General features: G+C 35.7%; 3 protein-coding genes across 3 annotated transcripts; all 3 read right to left on the bottom strand.

Annotated features, from left to right (window-relative positions):
- Positions 1 to 10,265: 10,265 nt before the first annotated feature.
- Positions 10,266 to 11,258, bottom strand: LOC116002790 (probable calcium-binding protein CML18). Its single transcript, XM_031242957.1, has one exon. The coding sequence runs from the start codon at positions 11,030 to 11,032 to the stop codon at positions 10,523 to 10,525; it is 510 nt and encodes a 169-aa protein (XP_031098817.1). The 5' UTR covers positions 11,033 to 11,258; the 3' UTR covers positions 10,266 to 10,522.
- Positions 11,259 to 13,227: 1,969 nt separating this feature from the next.
- Positions 13,228 to 16,308, bottom strand: LOC116000849 (plastoglobulin-1, chloroplastic). The gene is made up of 3 exons (XM_031240695.1): positions 15,597 to 16,308; positions 14,433 to 14,628; positions 13,228 to 13,663 (listed from the first exon to the last, which is right to left on the bottom strand). The coding sequence occupies exons 1-3, from the start codon at positions 16,163 to 16,165 to the stop codon at positions 13,355 to 13,357; spliced, it is 1,074 nt and encodes a 357-aa protein (XP_031096555.1). The 5' UTR covers positions 16,166 to 16,308; the 3' UTR covers positions 13,228 to 13,354.
- A 1,108-nt stretch (positions 16,309 to 17,416) lies between these two features.
- LOC116001321 (AP2-like ethylene-responsive transcription factor At1g79700) lies at positions 17,417 to 20,949 on the bottom strand. The gene is made up of 6 exons (XM_031241206.1): positions 20,705 to 20,949; positions 19,658 to 19,838; positions 19,495 to 19,568; positions 19,332 to 19,382; positions 18,789 to 18,865; positions 17,417 to 17,964 (listed from the first exon to the last, which is right to left on the bottom strand). The coding sequence occupies exons 1-6, from the start codon at positions 20,947 to 20,949 to the stop codon at positions 17,417 to 17,419; spliced, it is 1,176 nt and encodes a 391-aa protein (XP_031097066.1).
- Positions 20,950 to 25,832: the final 4,883 nt, after the last annotated feature.

The raw sequence follows: 25,832 nt of genomic DNA, 5'->3' as shown, positions 1-25,832 counted from the left end.
ATATATATATATATATATATATATATATATATATATATATATATATATATATATATATATATATATATATATATATATATATATATAGTATTTTATAAGGCATGTGACCCAATATCCTATGGACTTTAATTTTACCCCTTATCATATTATTATTTCTTGTAGCCCAATTTAATTCCCTGCTTATATATTATAAGCCTTATAATTCTAAAAGGCCTATTTAATAAGTCATCCTAACCTAATGCTTATATATAAGTGTATGTATATATTTCTCCTATCTTATCCACTCATATAAAAGTTAAGACTAAGGCATTCTCTAAGCAACCACTCTCTCTTCCTTCTACTTCTTCTTCACGCCATTTCCCTTCTCTTCACCTTCAAAGATTGATCTTCATTTCAAATTCAAGCCAAAACTCCTCTTTTATGATATTTCAAGATAGATAATGGTAAGATCCTACCTTCTATTTCATTTTCCTCCTCTGTTTCACCATCTTTATGATCTTTCTCTATTTCTATAGTGGGTTTTGGGATTCCTAAGATGATCAAGATATGGTGGATGTGCTAGGATAAGCTTGAAGGAGGCATTAGTTGAATAGATAGCTTTAAGAGGTAAACCCTATGTCCAATAAAACCTATTTTCCAACTCTTGTATGATAATATGTGTATTATTGTATTCTTTACCTATTTGGTGGTATATCCTGATATTGTGGTTTGATCTTGAAGTTTCTTGTATCTTTGAGTGCCATTTATTCTATTCTTGATAGCCTATTGTTGTTGCTATATTCTGCATTCTAAAATTTTGAGTATAGTTGCTTATTTCTTCTACTAAGTGTTATTTCTGGAAATACATTGTCTCGTATGCACTTTTGACCTAGCAGAACCGACCCACGGAACTGGAACGTCCATGAGCCAACTCCGCCAGGCTAGCTGAGGAACTGAGTGGCGGAAGCTCTCCTTCCGTTGCCTCCTTCTGCGTGACCTTGCGGCATTGTGTGGCGGAATCTCTAATTCCGCCGTGTTGTTCCGTTGGTGCAGTACTATTTACTATTCTAGTGTGTATTGCTTCCAGTATGAGTATTCCTTTAGTTGTTTCAGTTTGTTGTGATGGCATGTTGTTGAATAATTCCTATTCTTGCTTATTGACTATCGTTCATTCGTGAATTCTATCACTTGGTAATCCTTGTATCTTGTGAGTATTGGAATCCTATGCTTTTGTTGACATCGTTGACTCTATTGAGTATTTGTTATCCCGTTGTACTCTTATATCATTTCCTTAGATTAATTATGATTCTTTTGGAATTCTTATTCTTGGATTGAGGTGGAGTAATTACCTTTGATTCTCATTTGTATATATATAATCCTTTGGAATCCTATATGCTATGTATTTTAGAGACATTCTTTGTTGAGAGCTATATTCCTTGTTATTGAATCTTTCTTGATATCATTATGCTGGCATGTGGATTCGTGTGGGGGTTCATTATGATACCATTGATTTGAGACTTGTGGGCCTTTGGCTCTAGTGGGCACCTAGTAGAAATGAATCTTGGGTGTTAGAGATAGTAACTAACCCATTGGGCTTGGAATCCCAATAGGGGGTGTATACACTTAAAGTTCTATATCTATTTCCAAAAGTTTGTGTTACTATCGTGGATATTGATTTATGTGGTATTGTTTGTGGATGGAACCCTCCACACGGATCTCACTATTACATTGGTGGATTGTACTTACATTTATTATGCCTTGACTGGCTCTTTGGTGGGTTATGTGGTGGATTGATATATTATGGATTGAATCTCTCTTTGCTTCTATCTTACTATCTAAGTACTCTTTGTTACCTATCATGATTATGCCTTATCTTGATGTTCCTTTGAGTGAGGTGTTGAGCTTGTAGTTCATTGTGGTCTAACAACCTTTTGTGAGTCATTCTTGTTATCTCTATTATGGTGGTGTGAAGTCTTTTGAAAAACATTCCTTAGTGTTGGCTAGTGGGTGAGTCTATATGTCAGTCTCAAAACCTATGGTGGATATTGAAATGTATATATTGTAGCTTTATGTGTTGGAGTGAGATTTTACTTAGCATTATTCACTAATTATTTTAACTGATGATTTCAGGTATGGGGTAGAGCCATCGTGAGCGCGTTTAGCTTGCCCATAGTTCTACCTCCCTCTCTTGTAATTAGTTTGTATGGCTTTGTAGAGACAGCTTTGAGACTTTTTGATGTAATAACTTTAGATTTCAAACTTATGACTTTGATGGATTTTAGTTGTAGACATAGTCTTAGCATCTGGCTTAGTATAAGTTAGATGTGGCATAACACCCCAGATATTTGGTTACTGCTTCCGCTGTGACTAGAGTTTAATTTATTACCTTTTGGTTGAATTTTAAGCTTAAATTGCCTTAGAGTTGTTGGTGTTACACCCCCCCCCCCTCTCAAGTTGGAGCATAGATTTCAATCATGCCCAACTTGTTACATATTTATCACATGAACCATAAGACTCCACATCTAGAACCATAAGTCTTGAACCTTCGAACCACGCTATTCCAAGTCAGTCCACAATGCACCTTGTCGCACCAACAAAGCTTCCACAAAGCTACAAACCAGGCCAAACACCACAACCGCAGCGCACTTGCCTCTCACATCGCAAACCCTTATCACTATTGTCTAACATCAGTATTTTCCTATTTTCTTATTGTGTGCACACAAACTGGTTCTTCCTGAACCATTCTTCTTTAGTCGCCGGCATTCCCCAATAGCCGCGACATATGCTAGGTCCCCACCACTCCTGGCACCTATGCTGCTCATCACTATAGCACCCATGTTTACTCACATTGAACAAGGACTCAACTCATACCCTGGCACTGCTCCGACTCAACTTAAAGATCAAATTAAATTAAAAACAAACTCACAAAATAAAATAAAATAAACCAATCGAACACAAAATCTACTGCCCAATTATTCCCTTATTAGCTTCATCCTTAATCACCCAATACAAACCTACTATCTCAGGCCCCCCTCCTCATACCACTTCCAAAGCATCTTTCACATGTGGAAACCATACACTCTGGCCTGCCCTCTACACAGCTCACAAATCTCCATCTTCTCCAGAAAATAAACCAAACCACCTTTCTGCTCCTGCCTCGTCAACGTCAAAGCACACCAACTCCTCTGAACAAGTTTGGCATAGCCCATCTACACAACCTAAACGAACAAAATGAGTCAAACGAAACAATTTTCCGCTAAAAAGGTCGCCGGAAAAGGCCTCACATGCCTCCACACGCCGGAGCTCCAATCCATTTAGCAATGGCGCGTGGCAGTTCCATTGGCTGCTCCGCTTCTTCCGGTGGCGTTGCCTCCTTGCGCAGATCAATGCCCACTAGGCTCTGATACCATGTTAAACAATGAACTACCTAGAAACTCAACGTGTATTTGTATATATTCTTTGTGATATTCTCATAATTTGTACACCAAGATTAGAGCTATTTATACAAGACAAGAACTAACCCTAGCCATAGATTCCTAACACCAAAACCTAGGGCTAAGAGTAATTCTCTCAACTAACACCCTATTTTTCTAACAATTTCGACCTGTGAAACCTCCTCGTCTAATTGGCCCTATGGATAAGTTTGCAAATCAAATCAATCCTGAGTCTTCTTTGAATTCAGGAAATGGCAAGGCACAACAACGAATAATTGAAGCATTTGACAAGGAAAGGGGTAACCGGGTGAAAGAGTACATATGTAGATGGGCTTATGAAGGGGTAACCGGGTGAAAGAGTACATATGTAGATGGGCTTATGAAGCAGCTATTCCATTTCATTCTTTTGAGAGAGATAGCTTCAAGTTGATGGTTGAAGCTATTGGTCAATATGGTCCGGGAGCTCAAGTACTAAATAGATATGAAATGAGTGAAACTTGTTTGAAAAAAAAGTTGATCGAGTCCGAGAAGTTTTAAAGGTACATGAAGCAGAGTGGAAACTAAATGGGTGCTCAATTATGACCGATGTATAGACAGATAGGAAGAGAAGAAGCATCATGAACTTGTGTGTCAATTCAAGGTTGGGCAATGTGTTTTTATCTTCTAAAGAATGTTCAATGGAGGCACACACAAGTCAGTTCATATTTGAGTATGTGGAGCATGGCATTCAACAAGTTGGAGAGAAGAATGTTGTTCAAATTGTCACAGATAATTTAATGCCTCGAACAACATGGGAGCTGCTAAATTGTTGAGGGAGAATAGGCCAGTGATATTTTGGACTTGTTGTGCAACTCATTCCATTAATTTAATGCTTGAAAGCATTGCAGGTATGTGTAACCAATGTGTAATCTTTAATAGACTATTTGATAAATCTTTAAATCTTTAATACTTTAATGCATTGCAGATTTACCACGATTTAAAAGAGTTCTTGAGCAAGCAAAGAGTTTGACTATCTTCATCTATGCACATCATAAAACTTTGGCAATGATGAGATCCTTTATAAAGAAGCATGACATTGTTAGGTCAGGTGTGACTAGGTTTGCTTTTGCATTTCTTACGTTACAGAGTTTAGTTGGTAAGAAAGTTGAATTAAAGGTTATATTTACAAGCAAAGAATGGGATGAATGTAAGTTTGCCAAAAACAGTTAAAGGGAAACAAGCCTATTTTACTGTCTTGAGTCATGCATTTTTGGAGTTTTTTTCCCAAAATGGTCCCTCGACTATTGCTCATTCTCAATTTTACATTTTGACTTTTAATTGCACCAAATGTTGTCCCTCAACTTTAAAAAACTCACCCAATTCAGTCCTCTGTTACATATTCCGTCTAATCAGTGTTAAAATGGAGGGTATTCTCGTCCATTTACCTCTTGTTAGCCTAATAAACATTGAGAAATAGTTGAGGGACCATTTTGAGAATAGTCGATGGACCACTTTGAGAAAAACTCTTTTATTTATTTCATTTTTGTTTATTTTCATTTTTTAGACTATCAAATTAGAATTTTTGTAGATTTTTTTTTCTCACAAATATAAATAGTTAAAATCGCACAATCCAACCTCAAAACTTTTAACTTTCTTTATAGATTTTTTCCCTCTATGTAAACATACAAACTATTCCTATCAATTTTTACAATAAGTTCCATAAATTTCATAAATACTCATATATTTTTTATTTTTATCTTTTTATGTTCATAGACAATCAATACACTATGTATCACATTAAATGTTGTTTTTATCATTGAAAATAATTTTTTTTTCAAGCTTAGACACCGTACCCAAAGAGTGCAAAATATAGGAAAAATGTTGGACCAAAAGGTAAGTTTTTCCAGTAAACTTCTTGGCTGAGCCGAAAAGTAAAATCTCGTCAATGTTTCCTGCAATATTTCCTGTATTTGGTTTCGAAATAATTATTAAATTTTATATTAATTTACATTATACAAGATATTGTATGTCAACCTTTATATGCTTTCCTCTTCTTATTTTTTTTATTAATAATTAATTATTAATTATTAAGGCAAGTATAATTTATTTTGTACCATGGACACATTATTTTTAATAATTTGAATTTAATTAAATTATATCTTAATTATAAAAATCCTACCTAATAATTTTAGTATATTACACGGGACACAATAATTACTATGCATAATGTTTAATAATTGTCAATTTATATTCAATAATAAAATTAATAGTTAATTTTTAAGTCAATTATAAAATCTTTTGTACTGTGTGCACATTATTTTTTAATTATTTGGGTTTAATAATATTATATCTTATTTATAAAAAAAATCCAAAGTAATATTTTTAGTACTATGGATGTGACTAATAATTATTTCAATCGGTGCCTAAGTAGAATTTTTGCAACACTGATAATTAATAATTATTATTAATATTATTGCCTAATAATTATTTATGGTAATTCTCATCACCTTCTTTCGTGTAATTTTTATGATAATCTATATACATATGTTTATACTTAAGGTATAATATTATTGGCTCAAAATAAATTATACTTACCTTGAGGTTGTATGTTTAGACAGAGGAAAAAAGTTTATAGAAAAAGATAAAAATTTAGAGGTTGGATTGTGTGATTTTAACTATTTATATTTGTAAGAAAAAAAACATATAGAAATTCTAATTTGATAGAGCCTAAAAAAATGAAAATAAACAAAAATAAAAGAAATAAAAGAGTTTTCCCAAAATGGTCCATCGACTATTCCCAAAATGATCCCTCGACTATTTCTCATTGTATATTAGGCATAAAATAGGTAAATGGACAAAAATTCCCTCTATTTTAACCCTTATTAGATGGAATATGTAACAGAGGACTGAATTGGGTGAGTTTTTGAAAGTCGAGGGACCACATTTGGTGCAATTGAAAGTCGAAATGCGAAATTGAAAATGAGCAATAGTCAAGGGACCATTTTGGAAAAAAAACTCTGCATTTTAGTAAGGGGTTACATTATGCTTGATGGTTTTTGCACCGTTGGTGAAGGTGCTTCGTATTGTTGATCAAGATAAGAAATCTTCAATGGGATTTGTTTATGGTGAGCTTATGCAGGCTAAAGAAGACATTAAGAAGGCATTGAATAGAGTTGAAAAAAAATATTATGAGCCTATTATTAAAATAATCGAAGAGAAGATGAAAAATAGGCTAGATACACCTCTTCATTTGATTACTTTCTTGTTGAATCCTTATTACCATTACAAGGATCCTCTGCTTCATTTGGATGATGAAGTTTCTATTGGATGTGTTGAGTTCCTTAAGACATTACTTTGATGACCTAGAAATGCAAAACAAGATTTTAAAGGAGGAATTGTCGAAGTATAAGTTGAAAGAGGGCATGTTTGAAAAATCAATTGCGGTAAAAGGATGTGAGTCCAATGATAAGCAATATGATCTAGGTAAAGAAGTTGTAAGTTACATACTAGTTTTACACTTTTACATACTATATATCTATATAAGATATAACATATTTTATATCTAATATTTTTATTGCTTTGATGTAGCAATGTGGTGGTCAATTTTTAGTGTGGGAATTCCAAACTTGAAAAGAATTGCTATGAAGATTCTATCTCTTACTTCAAGTTCTTTCGGATGTGAAAGGAATTGGAGTACATTTGAAGGGGTTAGTTCATTTTTGAATTTTGTTTACTTTACTTAGTTATTTTCTTTGAATCTTTGATAGTTGATACTTCATACTTGGTACTTGGTAGAATGATAGTTGATACTTTAAGTTTTAACTTTTAATGTAACATGTTTTGCATTTTACATTTTTACTATTTTAGGTACATACAAAAAAAATATGTTGGAATCTAACCGCCTAAATAATCTAGTCTTTGTGCAATTTATTGCAAACTTGATGAACAAAAGGAAAAAAGAGCAAAATGTTAAATTATTACTTGCTAGTGATGCAAGTTTGGCACAAAATTGGGTTGTCGATAATGATGAACTTGAGGTTGAAGATGAAGTGGAATTTGATGAGGAACTTGAAGAAGCACTAAGACCACGGCGGAGTTGTAGATTGAGGGAGCTTGAAGAAGATAACTTTGAATCCAAAAGTGAAGAAGAAGTTAATGCGGTTGTTGAGTTTGAAGATGATGAAAATCATGTCATAGATCAATATGGACAAGGAGATGGAGAAGAAAATTTTGAAATTTGAATTTGAAGTATTGATGAACACTTTGACATTATTATTATTATTATTATTATTATTATTATTATTATTATTATTATTATTTGTTAATTGTTACTGTATTTAGTATTTACTTTGTTTTGAAATTTGAAAACTTGAAGTTTTTGTAATCTTTCTTTTGGACTTTTGAAGTTTACATGGAGCCATGAACTATGATTTGGAAATTGGAAGTTTGATAATTTCTTTAATCTTTATTAATTTATTTTATATTGAGACGTGTGGTTTTATAGTTTTGTGCATTCAATTTTATTGTAATTCTTTAAATTTATATACCATTTAAGCGTTTATAATTATAATTAATAATTTTATAGATGTGTTTTAGACTACTTTTAGACTTTTAGGAGTTTTAGGTAATTAAGTATTAGGATTTTAGGGGAAAAAATTGGCACCTAAGGGGCGAGGCGCCTAGCGCTTTTTTCAACATTGATAATTACCAAACCCTAACCTTCATCCTCAAAAATCACATTCTAAATTCCAATTCAACTATAAACATTGTTGCTAATCCTGTTATAAGTGTTATTATTGTTTAATTGTTCTTACTGTTATAATATTTAATGAAGTGTCGCGACTTAATTATGTGAGTTGATTTTTAACTATTTATGAGATTATATAGAATGACAAGCAATAATACAATTGAATTTATTCCTAAACAAGTTAACGAGCATGCTGCAACGGTGACTTGTTTTATTTTATTTTATTTTATGTTTCAATGCTATTATGTTTGCATTGTGGTGATATACTTATGTAGTTATGTATTAGTTTGTATTAGGTATACCACCACCACCCCCCACCACTTGATGATTATGCTGATATTCTTGTTAAGGGTCAAATCTTATTTAATGGGAAGTGTCATATGTTATTATTTAGATAGACATGTGACTTTCGCTTTGAAACTTCATTAGTTCTTGTTTGGGTTTTATTTCCTAACCTTAAGGCTAATTGTTTTTCAATTCCTTGCCTCAAACAAATTGTCAAACCTATTGGTGGGTTTCTTGATGTTGATGCAGCTACAGCTAGGTATTCTAGGCCTAATGCGACCAAAGTGAAGGTTGAGGTTGATCTTTTAAAGCCCCTCAGGAAAACAAAATCTTTATTTGACTTGGTAGTAAACGTCCAGGTAGGTAGGATGTTGGTTTTTAGCACGATATTGAATGTGAGAAAGTGCCTTCATATTGTTTAACTTGCAGGAAACAAGGGTATTTTGCTCTATCATGTCATCCAGCTGTAAGGTATTCTAACCCTACTGTTGTTCATGAGCAACCACCTTGTGGCCCACCACCATCAAGTAGTGAGGGTGGTGGTGGTAGAGGCCCAACGAATCCCCCTCCTTCTATTCGTGCTCCTCCACCTTCTGGTGGTGGAAACCCGGGGTTTGGGGTGGTGTTGATCAGCCTCCTGCTACTCAGAACCAGTTAGCTCCAAGGGTGTTGGGGATGAGTAAAAATCAAAGGAAGAAATTAGCTAAGAGACATCGGCAGGACAAGGGCAAGGACCTTGTGAGACATGGGCAATGTGGCTTTCCTTGCCCCACGGGTTAGGGATGGGGTCGACACATTTGGTGTTGGCCTTGAGTTGGTTTGCCACAATTTGAAGCCTCTTGTGTGTCCCAACTTACGCTTCCTGCCCCTATTTCTACCTGCAATGTGTTTACTATTTTTCAAGATGTGCTGGATATAGAGCTGGCCGAAGGGGCCTACACTCAGGCTTTGATGCTGCACTCGATGATCATTTGGCGATGGTTCTTGGTCATGATGGGGCCCCTCAGGATACGGGGTTGATGACTCAGCTACTAGAGGGGCCTCAAGCACTGTCACAAGAGAAGTCTCACTCTCCATTGCAAGGGGATGCTCAGATTCAGTCACAGGAGGATAATGGTCATAACACCTCTACTGATGGGTCTAGACAAGATGTAGCATGGTATGCATAGGGGGGGGGGGGTTATGTTTTACTCCTATTACTCAAATTGCCTTAGGCGTGATGCAGACGCCGATTATAAGCACTAGCATGGCTTTAACAATTTTTTGGCCAAAATGACCACATCTGTTACTTTTTAAAAGAAATATTATTGTTTTATATATTATTATTATTATTTTATATTTTAAAAAATAATTAAAATATAAAATTATACAATTTAATTCATTTTCCAAAAAAATGAACCAAACACACACAGTTTTCCAGAATGGGAAATGAAACTGTTTTCCGGAAAATAACTCATTTTCCAGAAAACATTTGTCAGAAGTCATTTTCCCGCTTTCAAAACACAACCTTAAGCACATATAACATTTGCTAACCCAAGATAAAATCTTAAAAGTTAAAAGTAGTACGAAAATATCTTCATTGCCACATAGTTATTCCCATTTTAAGAATTATGATTTAGTGTCATAAGTATAAAACTAAATTCTATATGAAAGTATGAAACTACTTTAATATTCAACGAAGCTAGGCAGCTAGCTATCCCTCAAGTTTATATGAAAGCAATTTGGGTAAGGTGCAAATGGGATACTACTTTAATTAGATGATACCCTGCTGCCTATCAATTGAAAATTTGTCATTTATTTTGTAAATGTATGAGTAAATAGTGGCTTGGGCTATTAAGATCTATATTCTAAGTATCTGTTCATCAATATTTTCTCAACCTGTTGAAGTACAAAGAGTCAATATGACCTTTAGGGAGATTCCATTTCATGATCCCAATCTGAAATCACTACATGCCACCTGACCACAATGGATCATTGGCATATGTTTATAGCATATGCACTATCACTTTTATCATATATATAATTGTGGAAATAATTTAATTTTCAGGTTTTAATTTCTTTTTTAAAAAAAAAGAAGTTAGGCACAAATATAATATAATTAATCTATGGATGGCCAAGAATTATGAAATGCAGCCAAAGTGATAGCCTGAGAGAATTCCTGGAAGCTGATCCTACCGTCGCCGTCGGTGTCGGCTTCCGTGATCATCTCCGTCAGCTCTTCCTCCGTCAACGCGTGGCCAAGCTTGGCCATGGAGTGAGCCAGCTCGGCCGCCGTGATATATCCATCGCCGTCGCTGTCGAAGAATTTAAAGAGCTGCTTCAGCTGGTCCTCCGAGTAGGGAGACGACGACTCGGAATTGAGAAGCTCCGGCGCCGCCAGGGCCACGAACTCCGGGAACTCCACCAGCCCATTGTTGTTGGTGTCCGCCTTCTGGATCACCGTCTCCAGCTCGTCGGAGCTCGGGGTTAGGCCCAGAGATCGGAGGAGCGAGCCTAGCTCCAGCTGGGTTAGGCTGCCGTCGTTGTTTCTGTCGAATGATTGGAAAATTTCCTTCAGCTCCGCGATTTGTTCCTCGTTTAGCTTCGCCTCCGCTGGTTCTTTGCTCATTCTGAACAATGGATTATATTTCACAAGTGGGATTTCTTTAATTTGTTCTCATAATCAAAAACTAACGAAAAGGAAATGAATTCATGATCATCATCATATCATTGCCCGCAATATAATCAAAAATGGTTTTTGTGTTTTTCTTCTCTTTGTTGCAGGTCTTTCAATTCTCATCGGATCAGAGTTGCGTTGTTGAATTGGACTCAGTTGGATCCGCCGTATTCGATATAAGATCCGAATTGTTAGTATAACTTACGCTTCCCTAGGATCCACATCAATCAATATTTGTACTAACTCCTAATAATAATAATAACAATAAAAATAAATTACAATTTTTATCTCTAAGTTATATAATTAATTTTGAGTCATTTCCATTTTTATTCCTACTATTATTAGGGCATTGCCAATTTTAGTCTACTTCATTAATTTTTGTCACATTGCGGCCATTCTTATTTAGTTCTTGACACTTTTAGTCCACCGTTAAAATTTTTGTCAAATAATCGTCCAAAACATGGGTATTTTGATCTTGCTTTAATCATCTCCTTAACCCTTTGCAATAGTTTTCCTTACACATTTTCATCCAATGAAGAGGTCCGGCGAAAGCCATGGCTTTGTAATGTGGCTCGCTGGACCTTTTCATTGGATTAAAATGTGTAAAGAAAACCACTACAAAGGGTCAAGGAGATAACCAAAGCATGAAAAGACTAAAAATATCCTTGTTTAGGACGACCATTTGACGAAAATTTTAATGGTGGACTAAAAGTAGTAAGGACTAAATAAGATTGGCCACAATGTGGCAAAAATTAATGAATGGACTAAAATTAGCAATGCCCCAATAACAATAGGACCAAAAATGAAAATGACTCATTAATTTTAGAATTCATTTCTAAACTCCTTAGTTGGTCTGCTCACTTTTTGTCCATAAATTAACTTTTCGTTCACACTTTTCGGTTGAAATGATTTAGATTGAAATGTGAAACAATTGTATAAGTAAAAGATCAAATGTTTCGCAATAGATCAAACACAATCTTTTTTCATAATTAGAAAATGATTTTTTTTTAAAAAAATCAAATAGCTATGCCAACTTCTTATTTTTATATTCAGTTTTTGGTTCATTGGAAAGCAAGTTTTAAGAGTTGACAAGTCGTTATGGTGACTTGAGCAATTGAGCTAAAGGACATTGACATACAACATTACTAGTTTACTAAATGCTGCTATCTTTTTGGCTTGCTTTGTAAAGAAGACACAAATACTTATGTGAGTTGGTTACTTTTAACGACTCCAAACAATACATGAACTATAATCTTGACATTTGGCATAGAGTTGACTTTAATATCAAATTGAAGTATATATTTCACCTCAAATAGAACTAAAACAAATACTTATGATAATGCTAATTGTAAGTAATAAAATATTTATACCAAACTTAATATGTTTGAGAAGAATAGCGCCCACAATAAGTATCTATTCAATCTATTAGATCACAACCTAATAATTGATATTGTCTAAAGACAATTTCTCAATATTTTGTTCCTTTACAAGAAAATATTTTCTTTGTGCGTTGGTAAAAAAAACATGTTTTGGTGGGAGAACTACTATTTCACCAATCGAGAGTAACAAGTATTCAACATATTCATACCTAACGAATTTTCACAAAGTGGTGACGAAAGATATAGCTTGAACAAATATTTTCATTTTCTAAGTCAACCCGATTCATTTGTTCGTAGAGCTATTTATTCAATCGTAGACACTTCTAGAAACCCTCTAACGACAAATTGTCAATTTTGAAATAACTTATTGTCAACCTCTTTTAGATATGAATCTATCTGATTCATAAGTAAAGAACCTTCATGAGTGTCTCAATTTCAATTCAAATATAGGTTTGATTCACATACCATGTTATGAGAAAGATTTTCCATCCGAAAAAAGGAAAAAAAAAAAAAAAAAAAAAGTCTTGTTCTTGGGGTTCAGAAAGGGCTAGGTCATTTACAAATCTGTTTGAATACGACCCTACAACTGCAGAATATGCAAGGTTGTTCCTTCAATTCCTAGTCTGATCTGTAGCCACATTGTTAGAACAATCACTAGTTACATTGCTAAAGTTCAATTTCTTTTTGAGATAGTCATGTAAATCAGACACATTGCAATCTGAGCTGTAGCTCAAAGCATGGCAGGGATTTGTTTGAGAGAGAGAGAGATATGTGCAAGAAACTATATCCAACCAAATGTTGTGAGATTAAAATTTGAAATTTTGGCCATCATGAAGCTCTGATAGAACCAAGTTCATTAATCTAAGAATTTAAAATCAACAAAAACTGTACCGCTTTAATATACAAGGGGACTTCCTTCCTTAACAAGCACGAAAAGGCCACCATCTCCTCTGGAGATTCGCATATCCTTATCAAGGTATGTAGTAAGAAGCCAGGACTTAGACCTCTCACCAGGAATTGGGACCTTTATAGGGGGCTGACCGGAAATTGTTCGAGCTATACCAGCCACAGCATTTTCGACAGGACCCAGAGATTGTTGCACAGGAGACAAATTGATCTTTTGCCCAAAAATATCCACGTTCTCTGGCAAATCAATTCTTGACTTGATTTCAGGAGGTTTAAAGCTGCCTTCCTTAAATTCAACCTGTGAGTAAAGTTCACTAAAAGCATGACATGAAAATCTCCCAAATGATTGTGGAAATCAACATCTATCCAAAATTTCTCAATATTAGTCTCTTAATTCATACACCCTTTTTTTAGCATCATAAAGCATCCTAAATTCTTAAGTAACCAAAATAATGTCAAGAAAATTTTAATCGATACCAATTATTATCCAATATAAAATGTCAGGGAATGAACACCCACATGACACCATTGTTGTTAAGGCGGACTTTCAAGGCAAGGTGCCACCGACCACCTAGAAGCCTAGGCGGCTGCCTAGGCAATGAGTATGTATATATATATGTATATATATATATATATTATATATATATATATAATCATATATCAATTCATAATTTAGCATTGTAGCATATAAACATATTCTCAAATCCCAACAATAAGTACTAAATTATGCAATAGTTAGCATTTCCAGCATGGGTTTTTAGATTTAGCCTTCCTTTTAGGATTCGTTGATGGATCATAATTGGGGTTATTTTCATTCTCAGCCATAACCAGTCAAAAAACATAAGTTAAACAACCACTAAGGCAAGGCTGGGATGGGAGAGTCAGCGTCTCAGGCCCTCAGCTACGTATTAGTAGGGGTTTTTTTTGTAAGGTGAGTGCCGTGAGGCGAGCTCATTAGGCGACCAGTCTGCACCGACCGGACGCCTAAGTGTCGCCTAGGCGACGCCTCAACAACAATGCATGAAACTGTTAACATCTCAAAAAATCCATATAGTCTAAGTGCATACCTGTATTCTTGAGGGCGTTCTAACCTCAAAGGTTGCAGTGGCGCTAAAAGAGAGTGTGGCAACAGGACTTGACAATGATATGGAGTTCTCGATTGTAAGGCTGCTTGTGTCAATCAATTGAGAAATCTTTTCAACTTTAACCGATGGAATGTTACCCGCAGCAAGGAGGGGTAATAATTCAGAAAATGCTGTAAACCTAACACACAGTAGAGTAATACAAGAATGAAATGCTGAACAGTTTAAAGAAAACAAATTCTACCAATCTACCTCTTTCCAGTTTCTGAATGAATCAATCCTTTGTATTCTTTCTATGTTCATCCATATATATGTGTGTGTGTATATATATATATTTATATAGGCTCCCGCTCCCATTAGAATCATTCCTTAGGTCAAAACATGTGAACTACTGCATGAATGCACCACAACTACTCCAGGCATGCTTGGAGCCCGAAACAAAGAAGCTAGAGTAGTTGCAGTGCATTCATTTAGTTTGCACATTCTCACCTACGGAAGGATTCTCATATGATCCTGTATATATATATATATATATATATATATATATATATATATATATAGGGTCCGACTCCTATGACAACAATACCTTAGGTGAGAACGTGCAAACTACTGTATAAATGCACTGCAACTACTGCATGAATGCACTACAACTCGGTGGCCAAACGGAGAAGTTGGAGTAGTTGCGGTGCATTCATTCAGTTGGCACGTTCTCACCTAAGGGTTCTCATATGATCAGAATCTATATATATTTGCAAGTCCGGTTCTACATAGAAATTGCTCAAAAGCAGCATTATTAGTCGGACACAAAATATTAAGGTCTGGAAGAGTTACCCTGTTCTTGCAAGAGTCCTTAGTCCTTAAGCATAATAATGCCAGGGCAGAAGGATCAAAATTCAAAGTGAACTTGGGTGGAATATGTTCTTGCCTCTATCATTATTTCTGACAACCAGTTGCTCATAAATTTCTATTTTGCTTCAAATGAAATAACCCTTTAGGTTATCATACTAGTTTGTATAATTTAGGTGGCTTCATATTTCTCATTAAAATGGTTTCATTGAAAACCAAGCCAAGGGGAGCACAGTGAAGGCTTCTCCCAATTCGCATTTCATATATGCAACATAGAATAATTAATAGGCGAAGAAAACTCACAGTAAAATCCAGTTTCCATCAAGCAATTCCGGAGATTCCGTGGGCGCCGGAGTTGGATTAGCGGCCTCCAGCTGAGACACAAGCTCCAGAGCCTCGGCCCGTATCTCCGTCGAGGCCCGGAACCCTAAATCCGTACCATAAACCGTGTCCACCAAGCATCTCTTCAGGTCCTGAAGCCTCTCGTCTTCGCCACTACCCATTTCGGGAGTCCCATTTCCCCCGAACTCATTCCCACCCCACTCATCCTCATCCTTGGGAGGATCGGAGTCGGCGAATTTCGTGGCCGGCTGGGTCTCCGGTTCCGACTTCTCGCCCCACTCGTCCACAAAAGCCGAGGGCTTATTATCCGACACGCCGTCCGTTTTGTTAGCTCCCCCGGAGATAGGCTGCCCAGATGGTTTGGGGTCCGACGGCTCATTGAGCGAGGAGTAGGAAAGTCGAATCGAGGAGGCTCTTGACCTAGGGTTTAGAGTCGAGGAGAATGGAAGAGCTTCGAAGGGTTTAACGGTGGGCTTTGGGGTTTTGGCGCTCAACAGAAAGGAGGCGCATGGCGTGTGGAGGAGAGACATTACGCTTTAGCGGTGGTATTCAGTGCCCAGGCGGCGGCGCAAGCGGCGGCGTTAGCGGCGGTTTCAGGCACAAGTGGAGGTGCTATGGATTTTTATTGGGATTCCTGCTACTACTTCTGCATTTCTCAACTTCTCCTATTCATTTAAATTTATTTCATTTTTTATAATTTATTGAATTAGGATATAAAACCAAGCGCTCATATTTTTTGTGAGAGTGACGCACGATTGTAAATTACAATAATATCTTGTCGGTTGGGGAAATTTTTTGTATTTTTAGAGCAATTTTAATAATGAGATTTTTAGTCAATGTTTTTGTTGTAAATGATTAAAAGATGTGAAAAATAGAGATGGTCTATCTCGGACTTAATAAATTCACCACTTAATAATTGAGATGGTGAGTATAAAATATTCTTAATGACTTCATATCCTAATTAAAGTAGTTTATATTGAAATAAACTTAACAAGATCACCTACTTAATGGGAAAGGTTAGCTACCTTTTATAAAAGATAATGAGAAGTTAATTAGGCTAAATATATACGTAGTGTTTTTTTGTAAAATTATACTTACACAAGATCTAAGATGTTATGTGTCACTTTGGTTTAAACCTAGTGTCGAAGAGTTCAAGATTCGTTCACTCAATAGATCAGATGATATCATGTGTTACTACGTGTCAGTTTAAGATTCGTTCACTAGCACTTAAGTGTCAAACTTTTATACTTATGAGTCTTCAGTATCATTCTCTTGCATTTGTAGGGGATTGTTGGAAAAAGTACAAGCCACAAAAAGTTGTGTGGTTCATGACTTATACATAATTTAATATTCATCATAAATTAATGAGTGGTTAATATCCTTTAAATAGTATGTAGCATCAATTGTTTAGCCGCCACTATTTAAACAGAGCTTTGCCCGACAAAGATTGCATATTTCTTTCTTTTATCTTTTGATATGGTGTGTAAGTTTTAATCCTATTCTGGATGCACCGTAATAGTGGTTAACTTGTTATACCACGGTACATTACAACAATTATTTATTTTCACTTTTATCGGCTTATTTTTCCAACAACAGGATCTGTTTTCATATACGTCTGATTTTCAATATATATATATATGGTATCACTTGAAGTAGTACATTTGGACAAAGTTATTGCTGGATCTTTATATACAATTCCATTTCTATAAAGAGACTACCAGATGAAGACTGTCTCAGTTTCTGGATTATTCTTCCCTCAAGTGTCATAGTCAGAGTTTCACTCACGACATCAAATCCCAGAAAGATGGCCCCGGCTTCTCCAATGAATCCAATCCAGGCAGCTTGTCCCCTGCTGCATAAAACGCGAAATCCTCACCTTCTTCTGCACCCACAACCTGCGATTCATTCTCCTCACTGTCGGCATTGGAATTCTTCTCCACAAGCGAGCGAAACATGGATGAACGAAGGAGGAGGCTTAGGGCGGTTGGGGAATTAGACGATTTGCTGCAAGGACTTAACGGCGGTTTCCTCACGACGATTGGGTCTTGAGGAATGGCAACAGACAGGGGGGTTTCAGTGGTAGAGAAGAAGTTGGATGAGTTGAAGGAGAAGGCTTGGCGTTGGTCACTTGCGGCGTTAACTGTGTTATTGGATTGCAGAGGTTGAGGTTCTGATACGAGGTGGTGGTGGTCCTCCTGCAATGCCAGGGAATTGGCACCTGGTTTTAGCCATCTAATGTATGTGCTCAAATCGAAATTTGTAACGGCGTTGATTCCTCTGTACTCGATGGCTGCTATGTCGTAGGCTCGCGCTGCTTCCTCTTGAGTACCTACAAACGCATAAGAAGATAAGTTTAATTTGTTGAAAATTGTTGGGCGAAAGCCAGTAACGGGACAAGTGTAGTAACCGGTGATTAGGAGATTGTTGGGTGAAGGTCGAGAAAGACCACGTTTAGCATCAGTTGGCGGAGATTGTTAGGTAGAGGTCGGTGAAGGGCTTAAAAGGCTAAGTCCAACACCTAGTGTCTCAAAAATGTGTGACAGTATAACAAAATAAAGTTGCTCTATGAGCTATAACTTTTGGCATATCGATAAGCACATGATCTTAACAAGTGGTATCTAAGAGGGAGAAATTGTTTGGTGGAGGCTGAGAAAGGCAAGTCTAGCTTCCGGTGGCTGGGGAATTGTTTGGCGGGGGGATTGTTGGGCAGTGGTTGGGAAAGACCAAGTCTGCATTTGGTGACTAGGAGATTGTTAGGTGGATGCCGATAAAAGGCTTAAAAGGCCAATTCCAGCACCCAACATCACGATAGCTTTTGATGTAGTAGTTAGCACTTGATTTTAACACCCTACCTCTTGAAAATGTAATCGCGGTATAATAAAAGTGGTAAGCGTTTTTGGCGTAGTAATAAACATTTGATCTAATAAATGGTATTAGAGTTAGCCAGGTTACGGGTTCGAGTGCATTTACTTCTAGCTATAGTTTTTTTTTGGGAGAGATGGAATCGATACTAGTTAATTGATTATGTTGGATTCAACATTTTAAGGTTAATGTTGATCAAATTAGAGAGAACAAGTAGTGTCTCATTCTTAATCTTTGCAGGAAATTGAATTGTTTGATGAAGAGAGAACAAATGGTCAGCACGATACTCACTGTATGTGCCAAGATACAGATATTTGTTGCCAAAAACGCGTCCGATCCTTGCTTCCCATCTCCCATTGTGATGATGCCTGAATGTTAAATAATGCATAGAAAAGTTCAATTTGTTACCAATATGACATGTAGTGTGATACCTAACTATCAGGTCAGCGCAAATTATTATGTGACCGGACCCGAGACCACTTTGTAAGGTAAATTCAAATTTAAAATACACAATTTTTATACTTAAATTGTGAGATGGACTCAGGTCCATGGTATAACTATTGGCCTGTCAGTGTTATAGGTCAAGCTAGAGCTTGGCTTTTCCAGAATCAATTACTGGACTTGGTCTTAGAATTCTACCTCTTAGGATCTGTCAGTCTCAAGCTACAGACTGTCATCACATTTTTTAAAAACAGGATGTTGGACTTGATCTTTTATCGACATTCGCCTAATGATCTCTTAGTGATTAATGGTTGAAATTTTCCTTTTACTGACCTCCGCCAAATAGACGGGGAAGATCAAGGAAGAGTTGTGTAGAATTGAAATATAATTTACCTAGCAACGCCTCGGTATTTGGACACGCCCCTTGCAAATCCACTACTCCTCCTGCTTTTAAATGTAATATCAACTTCATTTAATTGACTTTGTCTTAATTCATAACATACATGCAATTAAACTTGAATTGATTATTATTATCAGTGGTACATTATGTTTATACCTTCTGAGAGAGGCTAAGTACTCCTCTTTGGTTACATTCTGCATTATTTCAATCTCCTTCCCATAGTCAGATATCTGATCAGACATAATTTCCGCAGTTAATTTTGCAATCCAACACAAAATCAAAGTGAATAAAATTATATTAAACAAATTAAGGATCATACTGGGAAATTTGTGAAGGTTGATGTTCCCCAGTACTTGATTGCAGCCAAATCATATGCTCTTGCTGCAGATTCTTCTTCATCATATGCTCCAAGGTACACCTGTTTCCCCTTCTTCTTCTGCGTCGCGTTCCATGATCCTTTGTCCCACAAATGAGCCTCGTATCGTCCTGTCCATCGATGTCTGCAAACCACAACACACAAAAGTGTTAGGATTAAGCACAAGTGATTGTTGGACTTGACCCTTATTACTTGCCAGTCAGTCAATCTCAACTGATCTCTAACCCATGATATCACTTGTTAGAATTAAACATTTATTACTATGTCAAAAATTATAATTCATCCTAAAAAGGGGCAACTTTCTTTTCTTATATACCATCACCCCGTTTCAAGAGATAGGGTGTTAGATTTGACCTTTTACGGCTTCTGCCCAAAAATCCCCTAGCAACTAATTGCTGGACTTGTCCCTTTATCACCAACCAGACAGCCAGTCTTAACTGGTCTGTAATTCATGACTTGACTTTGATATCACTTGTTAAAATCAAGCGTTTATCACTACGTCAAAATCTATAATTTATTGCGAGGCGCGACTTTCTTTTCTTGTGTATCATCACCCCCGTTTTTTAGAGATGAGATGCTACACTTGGCCCTTTACTGACCTCTGCCCAACAATCCCCTAGCAACTAATTGTTGGATTTGTCCCTTTATTACTAGCAAGGTAGCCAGTCTAACCCATGATGTGACTCTAACACTAAATGCTAGAATCTAGCGTTTACCACAAAGCCAAAAGGTATAGTCCACAGCAAATGTACAATTTTCTTTTTTCATATATACCTTCACCCCGTTTTCGAGAAATAGGGTGCTAGATTTAAACCTTTGCTGACCTCTACTCAACAATTTCCTAGTAACTGACTTGTCCCTTTACTAGTCTTAGCCCAACAATCTTTTAGTCCCATGGTGTTGGACTTGACCTTCACCTACCTCCGCCAAATAATAAGAATGATAAAATTAATTAATGTTGTTGCCTTGCCCGAAAGTGCGAGCGCGTACCTGCTAACGCCGCGAAATCTTGAACTTCTCTTAACAGTTGGAGTTGTGGGAACATTTGGCTGCTTAGGAGTGGTAGAATCGGCGGCGTTCTGAAGACTCGTCTCTCCCGGCGGTTGGATGGCGATGGCCGGAGGAGACCTACGCCGCCGCTTCACGCATTTATTCTCGCAATTCACCATGCACAGACTGCGCCTCCCTGCAGGGCTCAAAAGCTCCTCCGACTTCACAGACTTCATCTCATCCATTTTTATTTGCTTAATTGGCTTTAATTTGGGTTAATATAATTCTCCACACTCAATCTAGCAGTCTATATATAAGTGTGATTTCTTTGTCATTTTTCATCTACAAACATATGAAAGACAAAACAAAACTATGGTTTCATCGTTACTTTGAGTGTCTGTTAGCCTTCTAACTACTGTTCGGATTTGGATTAGCCTAATCTCTTTACCCTGGCACATCGTTATTTATTAGCGTCATCGTATGAATTTTAAGGGATTTGTCGACAAATCCAAGGCTGATCAAGAGCATTAAGTAAATTTTTGATTAGTTTAAATATGTAGTTTTTAAAATAAATGCTTTGAACTATTTTCAATATATATAGTTAGTATTTGAGGTACTAATATTGGATAATTATATATGCAACTAACAAACTTCCGCAAATTATATCGTGGACCGTGGTCCACAATGCATTGTGGACCGCGGTCCCAAAACGACGTCGTTTTGATTAATGGAAACAGACGAATGAATTCGCGCCACTCACTTTCTTTTTATATATACTGCAGTTACATTTCAACACAACTTCAGTTACATTTCAACACAACTGCAGTTACATTTTGATATAACTACAGTTTCATTCGATAATATAAAAACACAAAAGTGAAACTGTTATTCAGTATATGTTCATATACACTGCAGTTACATTTCAACACAACTACAGTTACATTTTGATATAACTACAGTTTCATTCGATAATATCAAACACAAATGTGAAACTGTTATTCAGTATCTTTTCATATACATTGCAGTTACATTTCAACACAACTACAGTTACATTTTGATATAACTACAGTTTCATTCGATAATATCAAAACAAATGTAAGGCAGTATCTTTTGGAATGAACTGTAGTGTCAATTACGAGGCTCTGTCTCCCACTTACTAAAACGACGTCGTTTTGGGACCGCGGTCCACGATATAAGAACTGACAAACTTCACCCCTGTGACCAGTTGAGCTATCATTTCTTTCTGAGGGTGCTAGGAGTATCGAAACATCAATTTCTCAAGATACAATAAATTACACATAAATATTTAAGTATTCACATATAAATGTTTCCACGAACTTGAACAAAACACACTTCATCATTTTCATAGAAGTGTTGGCACGATAACAAGAGAAAAAAAGAGTTTCATAGGAGAGAAAATTGATCTGAATTGTGATATTTTAAATAACTTGAACATTATGCCCAACACAATGTATTTAATTATTTATAGGAGATTGAAATTTATTGACATTCAAAAATGTAACTTTCATAAATGACAAATTATTGATCATATTAAATATGATGTTACAAAATTAATTCTCAGATAAATTAAAATTAATTTCTAAAATAGATAAGAATTAACATAACAATTTTTAGTATGTTGCATCATTAAGGACAACAAACAAGATACGATAGTACGGATATTTGGAACAGTAAGAGTGCTACCATGCAATAGAGGTTTCACCAAAACCTCTATTGTTCTCTAAGTAGCACGACTTGTACCAAGCAGTTGAGCTTCAAATCTCTCCTGAAAAATTTAAAAGTTTAACGAAATTTTTGCTTGTCTAGGCTACCTAACATTCGAAGCGCTCGAGTAGCAAGTGCACACGAGTCTATACTTTGTGAGATTTGCACCCCTTACTTGCGAAATAGAGCCTCTGGCATACAATTTAAACTTTTTTAAAAGTTAAATTGTATATATATATACAAGTGCAAACCACATTTTTGACAAGGTCTACTTAAATGCCTTCCTAACTCCAATTTGTCCAACTCAAGTGTACATTTTGAGAATCAATTTATCATTAATCTATTATCCATTTTTAGCATATAATATATCAAATTCATTATCTCAATTAAGAGAATCTCAATCCACTTTGACTTGATCCAAATAAGGAGTAGACCGGATAAAAATTCTACTAGAAAATGGAAAATTTAAATGCTAATTATATAGCTATTTCTTTTCAACAACAATATCACCCATCAGTGTATTAAATATTTACTCTCTTTTACAATAAACTCAAAACAGCTTGTAGAAGCATGTCGTCGTCGCAAATGACTTTCGAAAAACACTCTGTTTTCAACTTACTCTGATAAGCTAGCTAGTTTAATTCTAATAACGCCAAAACCGGAAAACAAATTTGGTGCTTCTTCCAATGGACAATTCGAAACAAACAGGTGGAAATCATAGCCCAAATGGGATTAGCTTTGTCTTCGTGCAGGATAAGAAAATCGTGAAACGCTTTCTTGCTTGCTGTTTTTGTTTTCTGTAATAATCCATGAAACCATCTTGTCTTTAATCAAGCATGATCGGTGGCAGTTTGTTGCTTAGATTGATGTTTATCATTTGTTATTTAGTGAGTTCATGGGATTCTCCGCCGAGTTGGCCGGAGGTTGCTGGTAGCCTGTTTTTGGCTTGTTTGTGGTTCCTTTGTTTGATAGCTGTCTGCGGTGCGGAGGTTGGAGTTGTTTTTATCCTCCATGCAAATTTTATGTACGTTATTTACAAAGGAATCACAATTTATAATATTCTTTAACATTCTTATACTAATTAATTGTATAGCCCGACAATTTAGCGGTATGCGTGATTCTAAAAAAAAAAAAGTATATATGCTGATATTATTGTATATGATGAAGACATGAGACCTGGACTCGTTTTATTGAGAAAGTGTTGGTCCAAATGAGGCGCTTATTTTTATTGTCAAGAAAATAAGGAAGCATGAAACAAAATATTAAAGAATTTAAAGTATAACTAACAAAATTAAAATCCATAACCTCAAGCATAACAACACAAGTTCCAAACCACTAAGCCACTAGAGATCTTGTGTATTAAAGGGCAAGAAACTCTACTTATGAATGGGAGTGAGCCGGGAGCAAAGTAGTGGGGGGACATGTGGGTGACCAATAATGAAGGTTGCCTGATGTCGTCCATTTGTTTGTGTACTAAAGGGCAGAAAACTCTACTTATGCATGGGAGTGAGTCGGGAGCAAAGCAGTGGGGGACACGTGGGTGGCCAATAATGAAGGTTGTCCGATGCTGTCCATTTGTTAGCCATTCGTGAGTCATTCAACAATATAAATAGGATGAATTCCCTTTCTTTAAAAATCATCCCTTAGATCACTAAATCCTAACTAGCTTAGTGGTTTGTGGCCCTAACTTTCAATCCTTATACCAAGGTTCGATCCCCACGCCTACATTATTATTCTTAGCCCATTATTTGATTTATAGCTTGCATTATTTATTACTAGCGTTTGCACCCGTGCGATGCACGAAATGAATTTGTTATAATATTTTAAGAAAATATTTAGATCGGTATATAATTATAGAAATTATAACATCAGATAGTATATAGTGCAATATAATTGAAAAGATGGTTTGGATCGATTATGTTTTGTGATGTTATCCTTGCATGAATTTGACTAAATAATTGTTGAATTAATAGCTAATGTGTATATGTAAGCATCCGGTGCTGAAACTTTAGAGATTTTATATATTAGTGTTTATGATTTGTATAACTTAGACAAATTTGCTCTTTGGAAAAAAACATAATATCACCAGTTCGAATTACACATGATTGAAAACCTCTTTGTAGACAACATTAGTACGTAGTACTAACAGAATCTTGTTCATCCTCGTCTAGCGCTAACACCTTTAGGGCATCAGGATGGGCAACTCGGAAAAAAGTCACGTACAATTGACCGTGATTAAATACCGATTTGCCCAACATGAGTTAGTGTTTGGCCCTGGCTTTTGTTGATAGTCATGACATATGCGAGAATAATTGGGAATTGTTTACGCTGAAACTTGAAGAGCAATCTCATATTAGAAGGAGTGAAAGTCATTCGGGGGATAAGAACTTTGGTTCCTTCATGTGTCCCATTAACTATTCTTGCTTCGACAATGTGATCTGCCAATCTTGTGACGATGAGACACGTACCGTTACAAAGACCAAGAGGGTGGTCTATGTTTCGCAATAACATAACAGATGCACCGACCTTTAATGTCAATAAAAGATTAGGGAGTCCAAACAATCTCAAACTATTTATAAATTCAGGAGTGTGTACTTTTGATAGATTTTCACCGTCTGATTCTGCCTTACACAAACAATAACAACTTAAATATGTTCGTCTTTCTGTAGTGTTCATGTCGCACATGTATTGATAAATTTGATAATAAAATCAAATAATTAAGTACATAATAATTAACAAATTAATCTGAGTAAATCAATAATTTAAAACAACAAATAAATCAAAATTTATATAATAAAATGTAAGGTTATTACAAATAATTTGAATTTGAGTTGTATTACCATTCCTAGGCATATTAATAGGTATTCTTGGAGAGCAAACCATAAATCTACCGTACAATGCTTCATTACCGGCCATTGCAATTATTTATACCCGAATGAAGAAAATTAAAAATTACATTTTATTTAAATAAAATAGTTAGGTACGACACTATTAAGATAACAAATTTGCTTACAATTAACGCTTAGATTAGCTGAACTAAATGTTGTGCACAAACATCTGGTTCTAACAACGACTAAGCATTATCAAACAACCTATTTGGTTGGAGCAACGATGCTTATGTATTATTCTGGTTAGGTACGCTATTAAGATAACAAATTTGCTTATAATTATCACTGAGATTAGATGGACTAATAATGTATAATTATAGTACGAATATGAATTGTATTACCATATTTAACAATATTACGCACACCTTAATAGTATAAGACTATTTTGGGCAGAAAGTTAAAATAAAAGATTTTGTTTTTATTAATAGTATAGATATACATAACGTTATAGAGAAGTATATGTACAGTTATATTACAATTAGTAATTTTAATCTAAAATTGTATTACGAATAGGA

The sequence above is a fragment of the Ipomoea triloba genome, chromosome 13, assembly GCF_003576645.1.
Source record: "Ipomoea triloba cultivar NCNSP0323 chromosome 13, ASM357664v1".
Lineage (NCBI taxonomy): Eukaryota > Viridiplantae > Streptophyta > Magnoliopsida > Solanales > Convolvulaceae > Ipomoea > Ipomoea triloba.
This window is presented reverse-complemented; position numbering and strand designations above follow the sequence as displayed.

Coding starts and splice junctions, on each gene's coding strand:
- LOC116002790 (XM_031242957.1), bottom strand. CDS start 11,032: ATGAGCAAAGAACCAGCGGAGGCGAAGCTAAACGAGGAACAAATCGCG.
- LOC116000849 (XM_031240695.1), bottom strand. CDS start 16,165: ATGTCTCTCCTCCACACGCCATGCGCCTCCTTTCTGTTGAGCGCCAAA. Junction 14,629..15,596: donor GATGGAAACTGGATTTTACT/GTGAGTTTTCTT, acceptor ACTGTGTGTTAG/GTTTACAGCATTTTCTGAAT. Junction 13,664..14,432: donor GAACGCCCTCAAGAATACAG/GTATGCACTTAG, acceptor CTTTACTCACAG/GTTGAATTTAAGGAAGGCAG.
- LOC116001321 (XM_031241206.1), bottom strand. CDS start 20,949: ATGGATGAGATGAAGTCTGTGAAGTCGGAGGAGCTTTTGAGCCCTGCA. Junction 19,839..20,704: donor AGATTTCGCGGCGTTAGCAG/GTACGCGCTCGC, acceptor TGTGGTTTGCAG/ACATCGATGGACAGGACGAT. Junction 19,383..19,494: donor TACTTAGCCTCTCTCAGAAG/GTATAAACATAA, acceptor ATTTAAAAGCAG/GAGGAGTAGTGGATTTGCAA.